The 19,171-nt window shown below is 30.7% G+C and overlaps 1 protein-coding gene and 1 long non-coding RNA gene across 2 annotated transcripts; one reads left to right on the top strand and one right to left on the bottom strand.

Annotated features, from left to right (window-relative positions):
• Window positions 1-1,539: 1,539 nt before the first annotated feature.
• LOC148931027 (FCS-Like Zinc finger 3-like) lies at window positions 1,540-1,924 on the bottom strand. The gene is made up of 2 exons (XM_089066776.1): window positions 1,797-1,924; window positions 1,540-1,720 (listed from the first exon to the last, which is right to left on the bottom strand). Exons 1-2 carry the CDS (start codon window positions 1,922-1,924, stop codon window positions 1,540-1,542), a joined length of 309 nt encoding a protein of 102 aa, XP_088922902.1.
• Window positions 1,925-14,818: 12,894 nt separating this feature from the next.
• On the top strand, window positions 14,819-15,588 carry LOC125212680 (uncharacterized). The gene is made up of 2 exons (XR_007174765.2): window positions 14,819-14,903; window positions 15,079-15,588. It is a non-coding gene; the product is annotated as an uncharacterized LOC125212680 (long non-coding RNA).
• The last annotated feature ends 3,583 nt before the right edge of the window (window positions 15,589-19,171 follow it).

Here is a 19,171-nt window from a genome sequence, read left to right as displayed (position 1 = left end):
CGAGCAGCCACTCCACCGCCTTGCTCGGCTGATCGTAGCCTAATCGGTCCTGCAAATCATAGAATTCGATCGCGGTGTTAACCGCTAATCGAACGCAGCGGTCTCTTAGCCCTCGCGATGTCAGGACCTTGCTGTGGCTGTCCTTCCCGCCGGTGGCCGTCAATTCGCTTTAAAGTAATAATACATAAAAATGAAGTAAATCACAGTAAAAATGAAGTAATAAAATATTATAATGAAGTAACATCTTTAATTGATGTGTTGTTTGCATATTAAAGTATGCCATCAATTCGACTCTTATTGAACTAAATTGTTGTTACAACACATTAAAATGAACTACATATTCTTTTTGATAAAATAGTAAATTGATAAGATGAAGTAATAAATTATGATAATAAAGTAATATAAATGATCTGTTTTCCTATTAACTATAATCTAGTTAGTATGAAGTATTGGATTCATATAATGAAGTAATAAGTTATGATAATGAAGTAATATAAATGATCTATTTATACAGTAGGTTTTATTACTAAAATGAAGTGATAATACATAATAATGAAGTAAATCACAACAAAAATGAAGTAATAAAATATTATAATGAAGTAACATCTTTAATTGATGTGTTGTTTGCACATTAAAGTATGCCATCAATTCGACCCTTATTGAACTAAATTGTTGTTACAACACATTAAAATGAACTACATATTCTTTTTGATAAAATAGTAAATTGATAAGATGAAGTAATAAATTATGATAATAAAGTAATATAAATGATCTGTTTTCCTATTAACTATAATCTAGTTAGTATGAAGTATTGGATTCATATAATGAAGTAATAAGTTATGATAATGAAGTAATATAAATGATCTATTTATACAGTAGGTTTTATTACTAAAATGAAGTAATAATACATAATAATGAAGTAAATCACCACAAAAATGAAGTAATAAAACATTATAATGAAGTAACATCTTTAACTGATGTGTTGTTTGCACATTAAAGTATGCCATAAATTCGACTCTTATTGAACTAAATTGTTGTTATAACACATTAAAATGAACTACATATTCTTTTTGATAAAATAGTAAATTGATAAGATGAAGTAATAAATTATGATAATAAAGTAATATAAATGATCTGTTTTCCTATTAACTATAATCTAGTTAGTATGAAGTATTGAATTCATATAATGAAGTAATAAGTTATGATAATGAAGTAATATAAATGATCTATTTATACAGTAGGTTTTATTACTAAAATGAAGTAATAATACATAATAATGGAGTAAATCACAACAAAAATGAAGTAATAAAACATTATAATGAAGTAACATCTTTAACTGATGTGTTATTTGCACATTGAAGTATGCCATCAATTCGACTCTTATTGAACTAAATTGTTGTTATAATGAGGTAATAACACAACTGAATGAACTAAATTGTTGTTATAATGAATCCAGTTGTTGTGAATTCACCGATGAACTTATCAGTAGTCTCTTCTCAAATACTGTATACTTAATTATTTGAAATCAAGTTTATAATCTCAGGCCACAGCCACTACTCCAGTGCGTACAGCTTTATTGATGTCAGATTCGTCGGAGCTCTGTCTCGCAGCGCTCGATCTCTTGGAGGAAGAAGACCTCTTCCATTTCTTCTTCTCCATCGCCTCATCCATCTCTATCTGTTCCTGCCTGCACTCCTGGCTACAGAACGGCGTGTTCCCTCTGCAAAAATCCACCAAATTAGAAACTCCGCTAACCAATTCAGCTCCAAATCTCTTGGATTTTCACCTAATTTTACCTGTACATGAAGATGTCGTTGTTTTGGCAGAGCGATCTGCCGCAGAGGGAGCAGGAATCGAGGAAGTGCGGCTCGTAGTCGTGTTCGCATCCGGTGTAGTAGTATGCTGCTGCTGCAGCTGAGCTCATCGGAGGAGGATGAGATTCAATTCAATTGATGATAAGATCCGTTGATTTGCAGAAGATTCGTCGATTTGTAGAAGAAATTCGTCGATTTTGGAGAAGAAGATAAAGAGAGAATTGAAAATGAAGAAAATCACGTGAATTGAATGAAGGTTGCTGCAAAAATTTTACCCTAAATGTATTTTGGCCAAAATACCCCTGGATTGAAGTAAATTGTTTACCTAATGAAGGAGTGAAATTAATAAAGCATGGTCTAATCTCATCCATTAAAAACTACATCTAAGGGCCCAAATTTGGTCTCTAGTTCGGTCATTAAGAGAGGATTTGTGGATAATGGGACTCTATATATATATATATATATTAATGATTTTCTTAATCACAATAACTTCATATGCATAAATTGTTAGTTATTTAGTTACAAGAATATAATACTATTGAATATAGATAACAAATTTCAGAGTTTTATTGCGTATAATTATAATTAAAGTTAATGTTATGTCACAAATATGGAAGTGGTGGAGTGGCAGAGGTCATGCTTTAATAACAAATAGGTCAAGGGGTTGATTCTTGTTAGGATCAATTTTATATTTTTAAGAAAATACTAGTAAATGGAAAAAACCGGTTCAACCAGTTCCCGATTTCCGATCAAATCGGCCGGTTTACCCAGTCCAAAACGGTCCAAATGTCAACTGGTTTATTAGTGTGAACCAGACCGGGCTAAGCACCGGTTCGCGGCCAAAACCGGTCCGACCGGCGGGTCCAGTCCGGCTTTTAAAATAGTGGTTAGTGGAGTATGGGTATCATTTATATAAATTAGTGTAATAATAAAATGTGAGTGAAATAAGTTGATGAAATTTGAGGCCTACTTACCATTTATGGTAAAATTGAAATGTGACTCTTATTATGGGATGTAGGTAATATTTTTTTTCGCAACTGCTTATTGTAGTTGTCCTCTTTTTGCTTAGTTCAAACAAGTACGCAGCATCATTGTTAGGTTTGGTTTACTGAAAAACATGTTTCGAGCACGAATAGTATATTGTTTGTGTACAAAAACTCTACAATCCACTTTTAACTCAATTCAGTATTATTCGAGCAGTTTCGCACGAATAGAATCAATATTATTATTACATTGTGTTTGCTTGTGCATTTACAAGATGGTTTCCAAACATTTAAATGCTTAAGAAATAATCGGACTGACATTGCTATACCACACGAACGTCATCTTATTTCAGTAAGGCTTAGAAATAATCGACACGATAGGTAGTCTAAGCCTATCTAGGTTGTGAAATTCTTCTTTTTCTTTGTTCAGAACTGACCGTGTTATCTTAAAGTGAACGACGCCCACAACCGGTCTACTAAAACAAAGATTTAGACTTTGTTAAGTTACTTATACATTTAAACATGTAATAAACATCCATTAAATGTAAAACATAACAACATTATGACAAAAATAATCTGTTTATTCTTTTGGAAATAAAATAAGAGTTTTAACAGTATTCAATCACTCGAAAGGTGATTTCTAGTATTAATTAGAAACACAAATTAGTGTCCTTAATAGTATTAAAAAATGTCGAACTCCGGTCTTTTTTGCTGTAGTGTATTTTTAATGCAATATTAATACTCCCTCCGTCCCACCACAAGTGATCAACTTTCCATTTTAACACGCCCTCTCACGTGTGGGCCGGAATGACGCATCGGACTTTACGGAGGTAGGCAAGAGAAGAGATAAAGAGATAATTTATCATCGACTTGGGTCCGCTCAAATATCATACTCCATCCGTCCCGCTTTAACAGTCCCATTGACTTTACTGCCCTCTTTTTGTAAAAATAATAAAAAATAGTTAAAGTGGGGAAATGGTAAAGTAAGAGAGAATAATATAGAAAAGAGTACTGCTGAAGCGGGACGGAGGGAGTATTAGAAATGAGCCACTCATCCCTTAAAAAAACTTATAAGAGGGAGGATTATCCATACTTATATAGATGAGCTAGGATCTTCACTAAGTCGATGTGGGACAAAATTTAAAAATTTTAACACTTGCAAATTGTTGGTATCTCCATGCTTACTGCTAGTTCAAGAATCTTTTATACATCAAATGTGGTGATATTTGCTATGATCAAATCGATTTTCGTCTTTCCATTTAATAATATTGCGATAACATCGCCAGCAAGTTGGACAGGAGTAACTAAAATACGAAAAAAAGGATAAAATAAATAAAAAAGAAGAAAATAAATTTAACCTATTGAAAATATTTAGAAATTAATATAAAAGAAAATGTAATGTATAGGGGTCAAATACATAATTATAGATAGAGTTAAGCTTATGAAATACTATAACATAGGGTCTTATTCTAATGCTTATAGCACCCTAATCCAAAATCAAGACTAAATTTTCACCCTTGGATTTTAAAATGAGTGGATGAGATTAAAGCTCACAAATCTCAATAAATAGTAGACAAAATATCAACAAAAGGGTAATATCGTCATTATGTTATCATATGATCATTTTCGTGAGTGTTTTTTTATATCAACATTGTGTATTACAAATATCAACAATATGATATAAGAATATCAACATTAGTACAAGAAAATATCAACACATATTTATTGAGATTTTTACATGGTTTTATTGAGATTTTTTGATGTATTTGTTGATAAAAATTTGGGTATCAACATTTACGAAAACTAAAATAAAAAATATCAAATTTCATCATCCGAACGTCGTCGGAACATATGCAATTGAGATCTCGTTGGAATCCTTATTAAATTATCTTTAATTTGATATATTTTTTGCGAAAAAATAATTTAAATTGAGAGAGTTACGTAAATTTAAAGATTTGAGATGATTTTGAGGAGAGAGAAAATAGTTAGTTATAATTACTACATATAGGATTTGCCATTAATACCCTTTTAATTTAATTAATAATTATTTAAATTTAAAATATATTACACTTGGCATTATATTAACCACAAGATCTTCTAATCTAATAGTTGAAAATTGGTCTCAATTTGGGATTGGTAATTAGTTAGCAATTGATTACATCCCCTATAACGTATATAGATTTTTTTAGGTGAAATACAAGATTATTCATGGAAATTAACTATAAATTAAAATAATCATTATATATCTTTATGACATGTTATTGGATCTTTCTTTCATTTTTTATTGGATATACTTATGTTATAATGTTTGGGGCTGCGTTAAAGGCAAAACACCTCAGAACGCAAAACCAAATAAAATAGGTCAATATAAGAAGGCATCTAACGTCATTATTATTTTATTTTTAGTCTATAATAGTAAATTAAAATTTGAAGATGAATTGAAATGAACTGAAATTTGTGATGTTAATAAATGTGATTCCATAAAAGCTTATTTTTCAAACTCCATAATTAACTACTAATGTTAGATACAAGTGTTTGTTTTTCATCATTGACTGAATGTTGACAATTGAAGAAGATGAGTAAACATCAGTCAAAGCAAAATTAGGAAAGTCAGACACGTTTATGTCTTTTTTTTTTTTAATGTGTAATAAAGAGCAGTATTCTTATATGACTATACCGATACAACTTGCACATAAATTTATTGAAACATCAAAAGTATATATACCTCTGTACTGGCATAATTCCATCAGGCTTGTGGTGTATAAACAACTCCATTCATGGTTCACAAAGAGAACATGAAGTTCACTCATAACCGAAAGATATTAAGTCATTTTGAATTAGTGTTTTTGATCTTAATTTAATGCAACAAAATCTGCAAATGGGCACGAAAATGTATTAGAGTTTGAATGAGACGATTATGTTCATATAAAAAGTGAAAAAAGAACTAGAAACTTATGCTAGAAAATAAGATAAACACAAACCAAAAGTATATATAACATCAATAGATCAATGTTCAATTTTCCATACTGTCATGTAGTGCTTGTTGTTTATAACTCTAATTATAATGCGGAAGATAAGAAGTGTGAATTAGTTTTAAAGTTCAAAGAATCAGTTGATAACCTCAAAAAATAATTATTATATATTTTGATGCAATCCAATTCATGAAATTGAGAAAAACACCTATATATGCATGTTTAATCTCTTCTATGTATTATTCTCTTTTTTACTTTACTATTTTTTCGCTTTAATTATTTGTTATCATTTTTATGAAACGACTGCAGAAAAGTGATCGGGACTGCTAAAGCGGAATGGGGGAAGTATTTTATTCTAATTATGAAGACGAGCTAGCCCACCACCATACACACCCGTTCCAAAGTTTTTCACAAATAAAATAGGAGAGACTAAAAATCTTATTTCTTATAAAAAAATGAAATATATGTATCTTATATTATCATGTCCCAGTTAAGATTACAAATCACTTAATTTGAGACGAATTGGGCAATAATTTATCTCTTCAAATTGAAAAAACAAATAAAGTTAGAATATCTTTCGATGCTGAATATCATAAAATTTGATTATCATTATTTTATAAAAAGGTAACTGAAAAAGTATATTAAAAATTATATTTTTGAAATGTGAAAGGTACGTCATTGTAATATCGCACTAAAATCTCAATAAATATTAGGTAGATATAATTATCAAAATAAGAAACCACAATTGTATCCCTTGTATATAGAGGAAGCGGTGGACTTGATGGGGACGATCAGCCGGCGGCCACCAGCACGGGCAGCACCAAGCCACTCGAGCTCCACCACGACGACACTACTAAAACAAAAGGAATATGACATTTTAAATGCAATTAAAGACACTAATTTCTAAATTTACTGCCAATATTTCATAAATCATCCTTCTTTATTGGGTCCTAACTAAAATTAGGGGACACAAATGAAACATTCTAAAAGAACCAAAAGATTAAGATAATTTGTCATTAATTTAGGATGTTTTGTTTTGCATATTAAATTGTACTCTCCCCGTCCAAGAAAAATGAAGATATTTGGAATGGCACGGTAATTAATGTATAATTGGTAAAGTAAGAGAGATGAAGAAAAATATAGTTAAAATAGTGTTAGTCGATAGTATGACCCACATTATTAGTGTTTAATGGTGGATCCTGTGATATAAATTGTAAATAAATTAATGTATATTGGTAATGAGTTTAGAAGAACTTTCTAAATGGAAATGTGATATTTCTATGGGACATATGAAAAAGAAAAGTGTCCTTATTTTTATGGAACTGGTGGAGTATATTTTAACACAAGTACCACGTCTCTGTTTTTGTGTCCTAAATATCGCAAGGGCCAGTGCCATTGCCATCATCGCTGCACCTGAAAAAATCCTCGCTTATGACAATTATACCTCTTATTTGAGTCAAATCATCTTCTCAAATAAGTAAAAAAAATAGATAATGATATAAGTAAAAATAGATAATGATACAAAGATGATTGAACATTAAATATGATAATTAATTAATTTTATTCGAATTAACAAAGACACACATTGTAATTGCATGACTTCATTTATATATATAGAGACATAAAGAATGTATAAGCAATAAAATTATTATCATTATGTGGATCGACTTCTTCAAGCTAGTTTAAACAAAACAATTATGGATACATAATTGAAGAATGCTCAATTACTGCACACATCAAAGATCACTGAAAATAGGAATAATCATCAAATGATAAGTGGCTTGAAGAAGAAGAGTGTTTGTCTTGTGCAATATTTTCGGGATTTGTGTAGAATGTTTCGTTTTCCACATTATCATTTGTGGACTGGTTAGCCATCCCTGTTTCATTAGCCACACCCTCCATTTCTCTTCTTGATCCATGATCGCCGACTCGGTCTTTTGATTTGTCCTTCATTATTTCGGGCATGGACCCGAACCGACTTGGATTGTGGCTTGACCCCTGACCATCGGATGACTGGACCCGCTCTTTAAATTTGTCATGCAAGATTCGGGGCATGAGCCCAAACCGCTTCCGCTTGTTGTTGGACCTCTTACCATCAGATGACTTGGGATCCGTTTGGGTTGACTCTGGGTCTTCACCGCCAAGCTGGCGCATTTTCTAAAAATAATTTTAAAAAATTAGGGTCTTCTCAATACACCGTCCCCTTTAAATAAGCTTCATCAAGTTTACAACCATTAGTTTTTAATAAAATAAGAAAAAAAGTTAACAAGTAAAATTATTTTATCTATGAGTTTAAGAGAGAAAATTAATTTCAAAAAGCAAGCAAAAATAAGTAGGCTATAAAAATTGACATGTCTAAATATTGTTGATATAACTTATTGTAAGTTTAAGTCGTTGAAAAACAAACCTGAAGATGACTTGCTACTTGCAATCTTGTTAGTCCAGGCACATTCATCTTCTTCACTAATTCCGTTGGAAAGATATCTAAATTGAAGCAATTATTAAATAATAAATGTTAGCTAGTTTCAATAGTATGCATTATTCACGTTTTAAAATTTTATATTTAGGAAAATATTCTTACTTCCATCCCCTAGTTGATAACAAGCCTCGTCAAATTTCTCGCGTAGCTCTGAGGTCCAATGGATGCACATCTTTTTTTTCACATTTCCTTGGCTCATCATACTATTATCGAAGTTGTGTTCGTTTTCAACATATTTTTCGTTATAGTAATCGCTTCGTTTACGCTTACCTTTATCCACACTGAACAAGTTGTTAGGGTTTTCCATTTCCCAAAACTCGATGCCACACGGAGGCGTAATGTAGCTGGCCGCCAGCCTTTCGCGCTCTCTCATCACGCGCCTGGTCTCCCTCGCCACATCCTGCCATAGGTATCTTAGCATCTCGGGGGTCGCTGGCCTCTTGATGTAGAGAAACGCCCCGTTCTCAATCACACTCTTGGCCATGCTTGGGTTGTCATCGTTCGACATCACTAGATGTGTACAAGATGAGATATTAGAGAAATAAATAGGTTACAAATTGAAACAAATATTGAAATGAAAAGGTCCAAATTTGGAGAAAATTAAATAGCTTACAAATTGCTGGTATTTCCATGCTTACTGCTAGTTGAAGAAGGTTGCCTACGTCAGATGAGATGATATTTGCTATGATCAAATCGATTTTCGTATTTCCACTTGTTAACATTAACATAGCCTCGCCAGCTAATTGGAAATGAGTAACTAATGTACCAAAAAAAAAAAAAAAAAGAGAAATAAAATCAAAAAGAAGAAGATAAATTTAAGTTAATTGAAAATATTTAGGGGTTTCAAACAAATACATATATGTAGAGTTAAGCTTATCAAATATACATAATAGATTTTTGTAGGTGACATACAAGATTATTTATAGAAACTATAAATTAAAATAATCACTATATATCTAAAATTTATGACAATTTGTTGCATCTACTTCCATTTTTTTTCATATGTATAGGTATGTGATCCAAAAACAACTCAATCTAAAAATTGTTTAATTGTTTACCGATATCTTTTTCGTAGGATTATGGACGATCATCACCAATGCAAACTATTTTTCATTATATGGCAACCTATAAATCAATACTTTGCAAGATTAAAAATTGCAAAAAGATGTTGATTCTCAGGTTCAAATTCACTGATGAGACCCCTTAAATTTATTTTCATTTAACTATAAAAAAGACCATGTATGAATATATCGGTAGAACTTAAATAAATAATTAAAACATTAAAATATCTCTACCTCTATACTGGCATGCTTCAATCAGGCTTGCGGTGTATAAACGATTCAATTCATGGTCCACAAATACAACATGAAGTTGATTCCTAAGTAACGAAAGATTTGAACTCATTTCGAATTAGGGATTTTGCACTTAATTTAATGCAACAAAAATCTGCAAAGAGGCAAAAAAAAATGTATAAGTTGATATTGAAATAAAAAGTGAAAAAGACAAGAAACATATGCAAGAAAATATGTATTAAGACCTCAAGAGAACTGAGTTCTATATTTTTGCACAAATAGAAAGTATGGATACAAGGTGGTATTTATAGTGTGTTGTGGATTTCAAGTAACTGATTAAAAATGTTTAATTAATTGAGTGTTTTTTAGTTTAGTGATTTTCTACTAGTTTTCACACGGCTGCTTTTAATAAAAGTGTTTTCTTTTAGGTAAATGATAGTACATGATTATACTTACCATTATATAATAAATTTTTATTTTATATAGTTACCCTTCAATGCAACAACTTTTGCTTACCTATTTCACGATATTAGTCGCAATTCTTTTTTCAGCTTTCCTTGTAACGGATAATTTGCACAAAACATTCATCAAATTATAGTTTTGCTTAACATATTTGAAATCCAACTGTAGATGATAGAACTAAAAATTTATTTTGATTTTACAATAAATTAATATTTCAGCGTTGACATAGCTTACATTATCGGATGTCAACCAAAATCATGTCATGTTTTACGCAATGAAATAATATCATTTTATACTAAATTCAACAATTTCATTGTTGAAGAATACTCCCTCAGTCCCCCAGTAGGAGTCACACTTTGACCGGACACGTATTTTAAGAATATAAAGAAAAGTTGGTTGGAAAAGTTAGTGAAATGTGGGACCCATTTTTTTATATTGGTTTATAATAAAATGTGAGTGAATTGAGTTAGTGGAATGTGAGACCTACTTACTATTTATGGTAAAAATGAAGTGTGACTCTTAATTGGGGATGGACCGAAATGGAAAAGTGTGACTCTTAATCGGGGACGGAGGGAATAGTTTATATGGGGTGCAGTTAAAATGATAACCAAGTCAATCAATCTGCTATACATAGACAATCTGTGATACGAAATCATAACACTATAATGATATCAACCTAGGCAAGCAATCTGCAATACATAGGGAATCAATCTACAATACATAGACAAACAACTCGTCATATGGTTCCAAGCAATATGTGATACGAATTCAAAGATAATCAAACAATCTACGATACATAGGCAAGCAAGCCTGCTACGTGGCAAACTAAGATTGAATATGCTCCTAAATCTAAGAGTTCTCATTGTGTGGTACATTGTCATGTTAAAAGTGGTTGTCATCTTAATACAATCCTAGTTTATATTAAGCCATGTCAACACCAAATTTGTAATTTATTACAAATAATAGAACAAATTAATAGTTTAATAATTTGTGGTCCGATTTCAACTTCAAAGCTGGTGTACAAAACTTAATTTGACAAAAGTTTATAAATTTATAGGCAAAATATCCTTGAAAAAAGCATGAAGTATTTTTTTTTTGTTTATATTTAAAGATCCAATAATCAGTTGATAACCTAAAAAATAATTTTATATTATATTATATTTTGATGCAATCAATGTATAAAATGTGTTCTAACTTCATGAAATTGAAAAAGAAACACCTACGCATGTTTAATTTCTTCGTAATGTTGAGATATTATATATAATTCTTGTATTTCTCTTACTAATATCAATCAATTGATCTTTGAATTCTTGTCACAATTCTATTTGAGTGTCGTTAGATTATTGATTGTCTACAAAGTAGCGCTAAATAATTATAATCAGATTTTATCTTCCTTCTAAAATAATACTCCATAATTAAAATCACATATTATCTTCCTTCTAAAATAATACTCCATAATCACATTTTATTTTAGGCACAAAATTAAGTAATTTTATCAAGATTAAATTGATATTAACTTAACTAGTTCTAGTCATAATTATTATTTTATTCTACAGTTTTTTCCAAATAAAATAAGAGAAACGAGAAATTAGAAAACTTAATTCTTATCAAGTAATTAAAGATGAAATGTATTAATTAGTACTTATATTTTAAGAATACAAATTAGTATGCTTGATTTGAGAATTGAGATGAAAGGGACAGTAATTTATTTCTTAAATCGCAATAACAAATAAAGTTAGAATATCTATGATGCTGGAAATTTTAAAATTTGATCATTTATTTTATAAAAAGGTAACTGAAAAAAATATTGAAGACCATATTGTGGTAATATGAAAAAGTACGTCATTGTAATATCGCGACTATAATCTCAGTAAATATTACGTTGATATGATTATTAATATAAAAAACCAAAAGTGAAGCCGAGCAAAAATTTCATACTCCTTCCATACTTCAGTGGCATAATAAGTTAGTGTGTCACACCACTAATTCTCTGAAAAATGGCAGCATAGTTTGACTCATTACAATTATTAGAAATCCGGGAATAATTGTTTTTATAGAAATGCATAATCTTAAAATGGAAATTACTAATTGATGTGTTAGCCGTCCTTGTACGATACTGGCCTTATAATATATAATTCATTATATTACACATAAAAAATAATCATATTTCATCACTTTTGATACTAAATTAAAATTATAGCTTTAACATAATTTTTTTAGTATATTAAGTAATTTAAATTTTCAATATCTTTTTAGTAGCATGTTAAGATTCAAGAAATATCTAAAACAATTAATAAAATAAAAAATAAAAGATGAAATATTATTTTATGTATGTACTCCATAAAACAAGAAAAAAAGTCGTACCTATCAAATCCCACACTAGTACTCCTAATATCAAAGTGTTGTATAATATGCTCATTTTCTTCTTGTCGTGAAGAGTGATGCAAAATTAATACTACTCCATTTTTTTATATAATTTTATTATGTCATTATGGGGCCAATATGAATGTGTATTATATATGGAAGGCTAATTCATCAATCGACAATTTTCATCTTTTAACATTATGCTGTTTTTCATAAAAATGATCAATGCCGGTATAATTGCATCTATTTATGTTTTCATTTGTTAATGAATTATCGGTGAGTCCAGGGACGGAGCTAGAAAATAATCTCAAGTGGGCAAAATTATATATATATATATAAAATTTTGAAGAATTTAAGAAGGTGCATTTAGTGAATAAGAAGTATAAATTAGCAAAAAAGTATAGATATTTATATAGGGTAGTGATAAAATGAAAACTTTATATATGGTACAAACTCCAAACTATATTCTGAACTGTTAGAAAATGTCAACCGATGAAAAAATATCTACAACACAATGTCAACACATTGTCAACAGTTGACATTGTGTTGACATTTTTTGTTACTGTTATTTTGTCATTTGTCGACATTTTCTAACTGTCCAAATTATAGTTTGAAGTTTGTACAATATTTAAAGTTTGCATTTGATTACATCGCGTGTATATATATATATATATATATATATATATATATATATATATATATATATATATAGAAAAATTTGAGGGGCATATGCCCCACCTACCAATATATTGGATCCATCCCTGGGTGAGACGGATCAAACTCATTATGTATATGGAATGATTGAAATTTTTGCTAAATGAAGCCTCTGGTGTCTCTTCCATATAGATATAAACTGAGTCAATTGAATATAATTGTATATTTTACAGAGTTACTCCTTAATAGATCATTATGTCACTTGATATGGAATGATTGAAATTTTTGCTAAATGAAGCCTCTGGCGTCTCTTCCATATAGATATAAACTGAGTCAATTGAATATAATTGTATATTTTACAGAGTTACTCCTTAATAGAAGATTATTAAATGTAAAAGATGGTGAAAATAAATATCCAAAATACAAAAAGTCTATGCAAGGTAAGAGATCCTTTAATTCATGTGCTTCCTTTGACCTTCTTTTATTTTTGGTTCGTTCTATTCTTGCTTGGTTGATCTAAATGGATAAGGTCATCGATATTTAACTTGCCACGTACATTTGCAAAATTCTTCGAACCAAAAACTTTGGACATGTGGCTTATATAGTCACAGTTCAAGATTCACCTAAAAAATATACTTATGACAATCATACCCTCTTATTTGAGTCAAATCATCTTCTCAAATAAGTAGAAATAGATAATGCTATAAAGATAATTGAATATTCCCTCTGTCCCGCTTTAGCAGTTCTATTGACTTTTCTGCACTTGTTTTGTAAAAATGATAATAAATAGTTAAAATGGAGAAATAATAAAGTAAAAAAGAGAATAATATAGAGAAGAGTCTTATCTATATTATTCTCTTTTTTGTTTTATTATTTCTCCACTTTAACTATTTATTATCATTTTTACAAAACGAGTGCAGAAAAGTCAATAGGACTGCTAAAGCGGGACAGATGGAATATTAAATAAGATGATTAATTTAGTAATTATTTTAATAAAATTTACAAAGACAAACGTTGTGGCCAGCCATAATGTAATTGCATAACTTTATTTTTATTGAATATATTCAGCTAACTTTCCACTATTTTAAGTTCTTTTTCGAACTTTTCCTTTTTTCTATTGAGAAATAACCCCACACCTCGTTAAAGAATGCATAAGCAATAAAATTTTGTTGTCACAAGTGTGAGTGTTAGGCTCCAATTCCAAATCTAATGTTCGGTATCACAACAACAATTTAATATGAAATTGAATTCTAATTCCATTAATTCCATAATTTAACAAGAGAATTGTAATCAAATTCCATGAAAAACGGGTCAAATTAAAAATAAAAAAAAAGACACGGATATTTTCCGTGTAACATCCCGGCATTTCCTTTCTTTTTAATTGAACTCGAAAGGACGTCGAATGGGTAGCCGAAAATTTTTATATAATCTTCACCGATTAAAAAAAATATTAAATGCTTAAGATCGATAAAGGGAAATCTTAATTTATATTTAGTTTTGGCATAATACCAAAGTCTTGAGTGTCAAATTTTGTGAAAGGAATTTAAAATCCAAGAAATAAAGCATAATGAAAATAAAAGGATTTATTTCTAAAAGCAATTGTGGGCTTAATTTTATACTATAAGAAAATTTTATATTTTTGGAGTCCAATTGTGAAGTTTAACCAAAGTAACCAATGAGATCAATTCCTGCTTCACCCCAGGCGTGGCTTTCATTCCCCACTCCACGCGTCCCCATTCCTCCTTTTTGTTACACGTTGTAACTCCTACTCACAATTTTTCCAACTACTTATTTTGCAAACAAAATAGAGAGCAGAGGTGAGAGGTTCAGTCATCAACTTTGGAGTGGATACCAAGTCTTCAAACAATTCTCCCTCAAGAAAGGTACAGTCCATCGATCCAGTTTCAATACCTCTTCTCCTTCAGCTTGTTCACATAAATATTTTGCATAAGTTGCATAAACTGTAATTCAAGCAAGAAATCCTAACAATGGCCCGAAACTAAACCGATAACCAATAATTCTAATAACTTGATTTCAATAACTGGAATTTAAGAACAGAAACGAGAGTTAAGACTTAGCTTTGAAGCTGAGAGGACCGATTGCTGCCGAGCTGTGATGTTGCGGCGCCAAGCGACGACAGCGAACGGCGATGATGCAGCACGGTGGCGGAGAAACAACATGAATCAATGACGGAGGTCCTCGATTTGGGTGTCGGAACTTGGGAGCAAATTTCGGGAGAAAGAGAGGGAGATGGAGAGGAGCGCCGCCGGAGGCGGTGACGGACGGCAGCGCTGGGGCATGATGGCCGCGGCAGTAGCTGGTAGTGAGAAGTGGGAACTTCTCTCACATCAAATTAGGATGATGGAGATGAAGTGGGTACTCATTTGTGTGTGTTATTTTGATTGTTGGGCTAGGAAATACTAATTCATTTGACTAATTGAATGGAAAAGTTTAAATCCGGGCCCAACTCCTTTTAATAAATTTGGGGGCTGCGGTAAATATACCAAGGAGGCCCAGTTTCAAAAATTTAATTATTTGGGTTCAAAATAAAAGGAAGTCTTGGCCCAATTTTGAAATATGAATTTTTTTTGGGAGGGATTTAATATTAAATCTTAGCCTAAGTTTTAAATTAAGCTTCAATTAGTATTTATATATATAGTTCCTTTTAACGTGTAGCTAAGCTAAAATAATTGATCTTTGGTTTTGTTAAAGTTTTGCGGGAGTAAAATTCATAGTAAAGTATGGAGTTCCAAATTAGTCGAAGCCGGGAATAGTGAAAGGAGTATTAAATAATATATGAGTTTCAAAAGTTTTAAAGGATAAGCGAAAAATGAGAGGACTTAATTAGGAGGCATGCATTCCTATTAAAATTTAAGAATTTCTTGAAGTCTGATTAGTATTTTATATTATATTATACTATCTTGAAAAAGGTTATCTCCGCAAGTTAAGGTCGGAACGAGAAAATCAAGCTAAGGAAATTAAACGAACGAGGTGAACTTTTCTATCCTACATACTAATTCGGATGAAAATATGAAAATGTGAATCTATGTTTGTTGTTTATGTAAATGATGTTGTCTTGCCATAAATGATTTGTTTTATGCCTATCTGTTTGGTTGGAACGTAAAAATCGAATTCGGGTCCAAGTGAGGGTGGTGTCCCTACTCGGATTAGTGTACACAAGTGGCTGTGGAAGGTGGCCACCTTCCACGGGTCACAAATAAAGTTATGGAGGCCGTGGGAGGTGGCCACCTCCCCGGCTGGAGAAAAAGTTAGGTGACCGTGAGAGAGCACCATCTCCACGGCACTTGGTGTTCAGATATGGCGAAAAGAAAGAAAGAACTTAGACTGATTGGTCGAACTTTAGCTCACAAAGAATTTAGTAAGCTTGGGCCTTTTAAGAAAAAACCCTCGAGTGTTACTGTGATGGCATGACAATATTTTCATTTTATGTATGTATATTTCGGCAATGTGTACACTGAGTATTTTTATACTCAGCCCTGCATATATTTCTAAATGTGCAGGTTGAGCAGTGACGGTGGAGAATGCTGCAGAGTTATGATTTTCCTTTTATTTTAAGTAGAGGCTCTCGGCGGTGCATGTCCCCATACATGTGACCGTGTTCGTTCCACTGCGTACCAAGGTTCTAGATGACATCGACTGTTACTCTGATAATTATTTATTAAAATGTAAGATTTTCATTCAAGTTCTGGTGATTAAAAGTTGGTTTGAAATTGTTTTCCCCCTTACTTCTAAGTATATATTCAGTCATTGTTTTATCCCCTTTCTGTTCCCCTCTTCTTATTTTCCACCCCTAGCCACGGTTTCCGGCTTTGCTATCCTTAGCAAAGTGCGGTCGTGATATTCCGGGTCAAAATTGAAAATGGGTCATATTAAAATGAAAAAAAATATGATGTGTGTTACTTCCCCCTGTTTCGCTCTCTTCGTTGTGTGCTGCCCGCTCTCTCTGCATCTGTGTGTGCCCTAGCTACTTCATCTCTATGATCAATAGATTAATAATTAGGTAATAATCCAAATTTGTTACCATCAATCCGATTTGTTGAGTTTCGTATTTAATGAAAAGCTGATGGAAATCGAAATTGAAATTCTAAATCCTCTAATTTTGATGTATTAAATCTTCTTAGCCCACCATTTCTCTTCGATCAAAAGTCCTTGGCCTCAAAACTAGGTTTTAGCTGAATTTCTTTGAAATTATGAAGTTATGATAAATTTTTTGTTCAACTTTGAATTTAATTTGGTTCTTTGATCAAATTTATGGTTAATCTGTACTGTGTTAACTCGTGAATGTTGAATGTTTATGTGGAGTTTATGCACAAACTTGTCTGGACATAGTCCAAATTACAATAGTAAGTAGAAAAAGTTACCGGCAATGTTTTAAAAATCGGACTGGCAAGCGAACCGACGAGGCTACTGATTCACGGTTCAACTGATTCGACCGGTTGAACCACTGGTCAAACCGTTATACTGTATATAATTAAATATATACTATAAAAAAAACTTAAAATTTTATATATAATCAAATAGGGGAGTGTTATATTGCTAACTCAATACCTAATTGATAACTACAACTGAATAATAGCCATTAGATATTCAAATTAAGGGCCTAGATCATCAACCAATAAATATCAATATGATCAACAAAAAACGTCAATAAAGCCATATGATTAATTCCATAAAATATCAATAGGGGTATTAATGTCAATTAACTACATGTTTAGTTATAACTAACTTTTAAAAGAAATCCCAAAACTTTAAATTCATATAACATATATCAAATTAAAGATAATTTTATAAGGATTCCAACGATATCATATATGCATATGTTCAGACGTCAAAATTTGAAAAAAAATTCAAAAATTTTTCAATTTTTTCGTAAAGCAGAAATGTCAACATACTATATAAAAATATGCCAATATAATACATTTAAAATGTCAATATAAGCAATGGGTTAACATTCTTAAAGCATCATGTTGACATTCTCAAAGCATTGTGTTGATATTTCCGAAACACTATATTGACATTTTCATCTAAAACCCTAATTTGGCGTTTTTTTAATCTTTTTATTTTATTTTATTAATAAAAACGAAAATTACACGTGGCAAATTGTAGACCACACGTTTTCTAAAATCCTATGGCCTTAAATTAGTTGTAGTTAGCAATTAAATGATGAGTTAGCAATTGATCACTCCCCTAATCAAATATTGTATTATTTATACATCACAAATAAAATTTAATCATATTATATACATAGTATATTTAATAAAAATATATTTAGTCATGATCAAATATACATTATTATACAAAAATAATTAAAAAAAAGTTGTGTTTCATTTAAATAAAATATAATTAAAGTATAGAAATGGTGGGGAGTGATCAATTGCTAACTAATTAACAATCCCAAATTAAAACCAAATCTTAGCCATCAGATAGGAGATCTAGTGGTTGAAATAATGTCACATGGACTATATTTTTAATTAAGAAAATTATTAAATAAAAATATGGGTTATTAATGTCAATTCCCTCTCATTAAAATCATTTTAAAACTTTAAATTTACGTAACTCTCTCGATTTAAATTATTTTTTCGCAAAAAATATATCAAATTAAAGATAATTTTATAAGTATTCCAACGAGATCTCATTTGCATATGTTCCGACGACATTCGGATGATGAAATTTGATATTTTTTATTTTAATTTTAGTAAATGTTGATAACCAGATTTTTATAAATAAATACATCAAAAAATTTCAATATAATGCATATAAAATCTCAATAAAACCATGTAAAAATCTCAATAAATATGTGTTGATATTTTCTTGTACTAGTCTTGATATTCTTATGTCATATTGTTGATATTTGTAATACACTATGTTGATATAAAAAAACACTCACGAAAATTATCATATGATCACATAATGACGATATTACCCTTTTGTTGATATTTTGTCTACTATTTATTGAAATTCGTAAGGTTCAATCTCATCCACTCATTTTAAAATCTAAGGGTGTAGATTTGGTCTTAATTTTAGATTATGATGCTATAAGCAATGGAGGATGACCCTAGAAACGGTAAACATAATTCAAATCTAGCAGATGATAAATAAAATTAAATACTATTTTTATGCATAAAATATT

Source organism: Salvia hispanica, chromosome 3 (genome assembly GCF_029641045.1).
Source record: "Salvia hispanica isolate PSC_SH4W2 chromosome 3, Shi_PSC_v1, whole genome shotgun sequence".
Taxonomy (NCBI): Eukaryota; Viridiplantae; Streptophyta; class Magnoliopsida; order Lamiales; family Lamiaceae; genus Salvia; species Salvia hispanica.
This window is presented reverse-complemented; position numbering and strand designations above follow the sequence as displayed.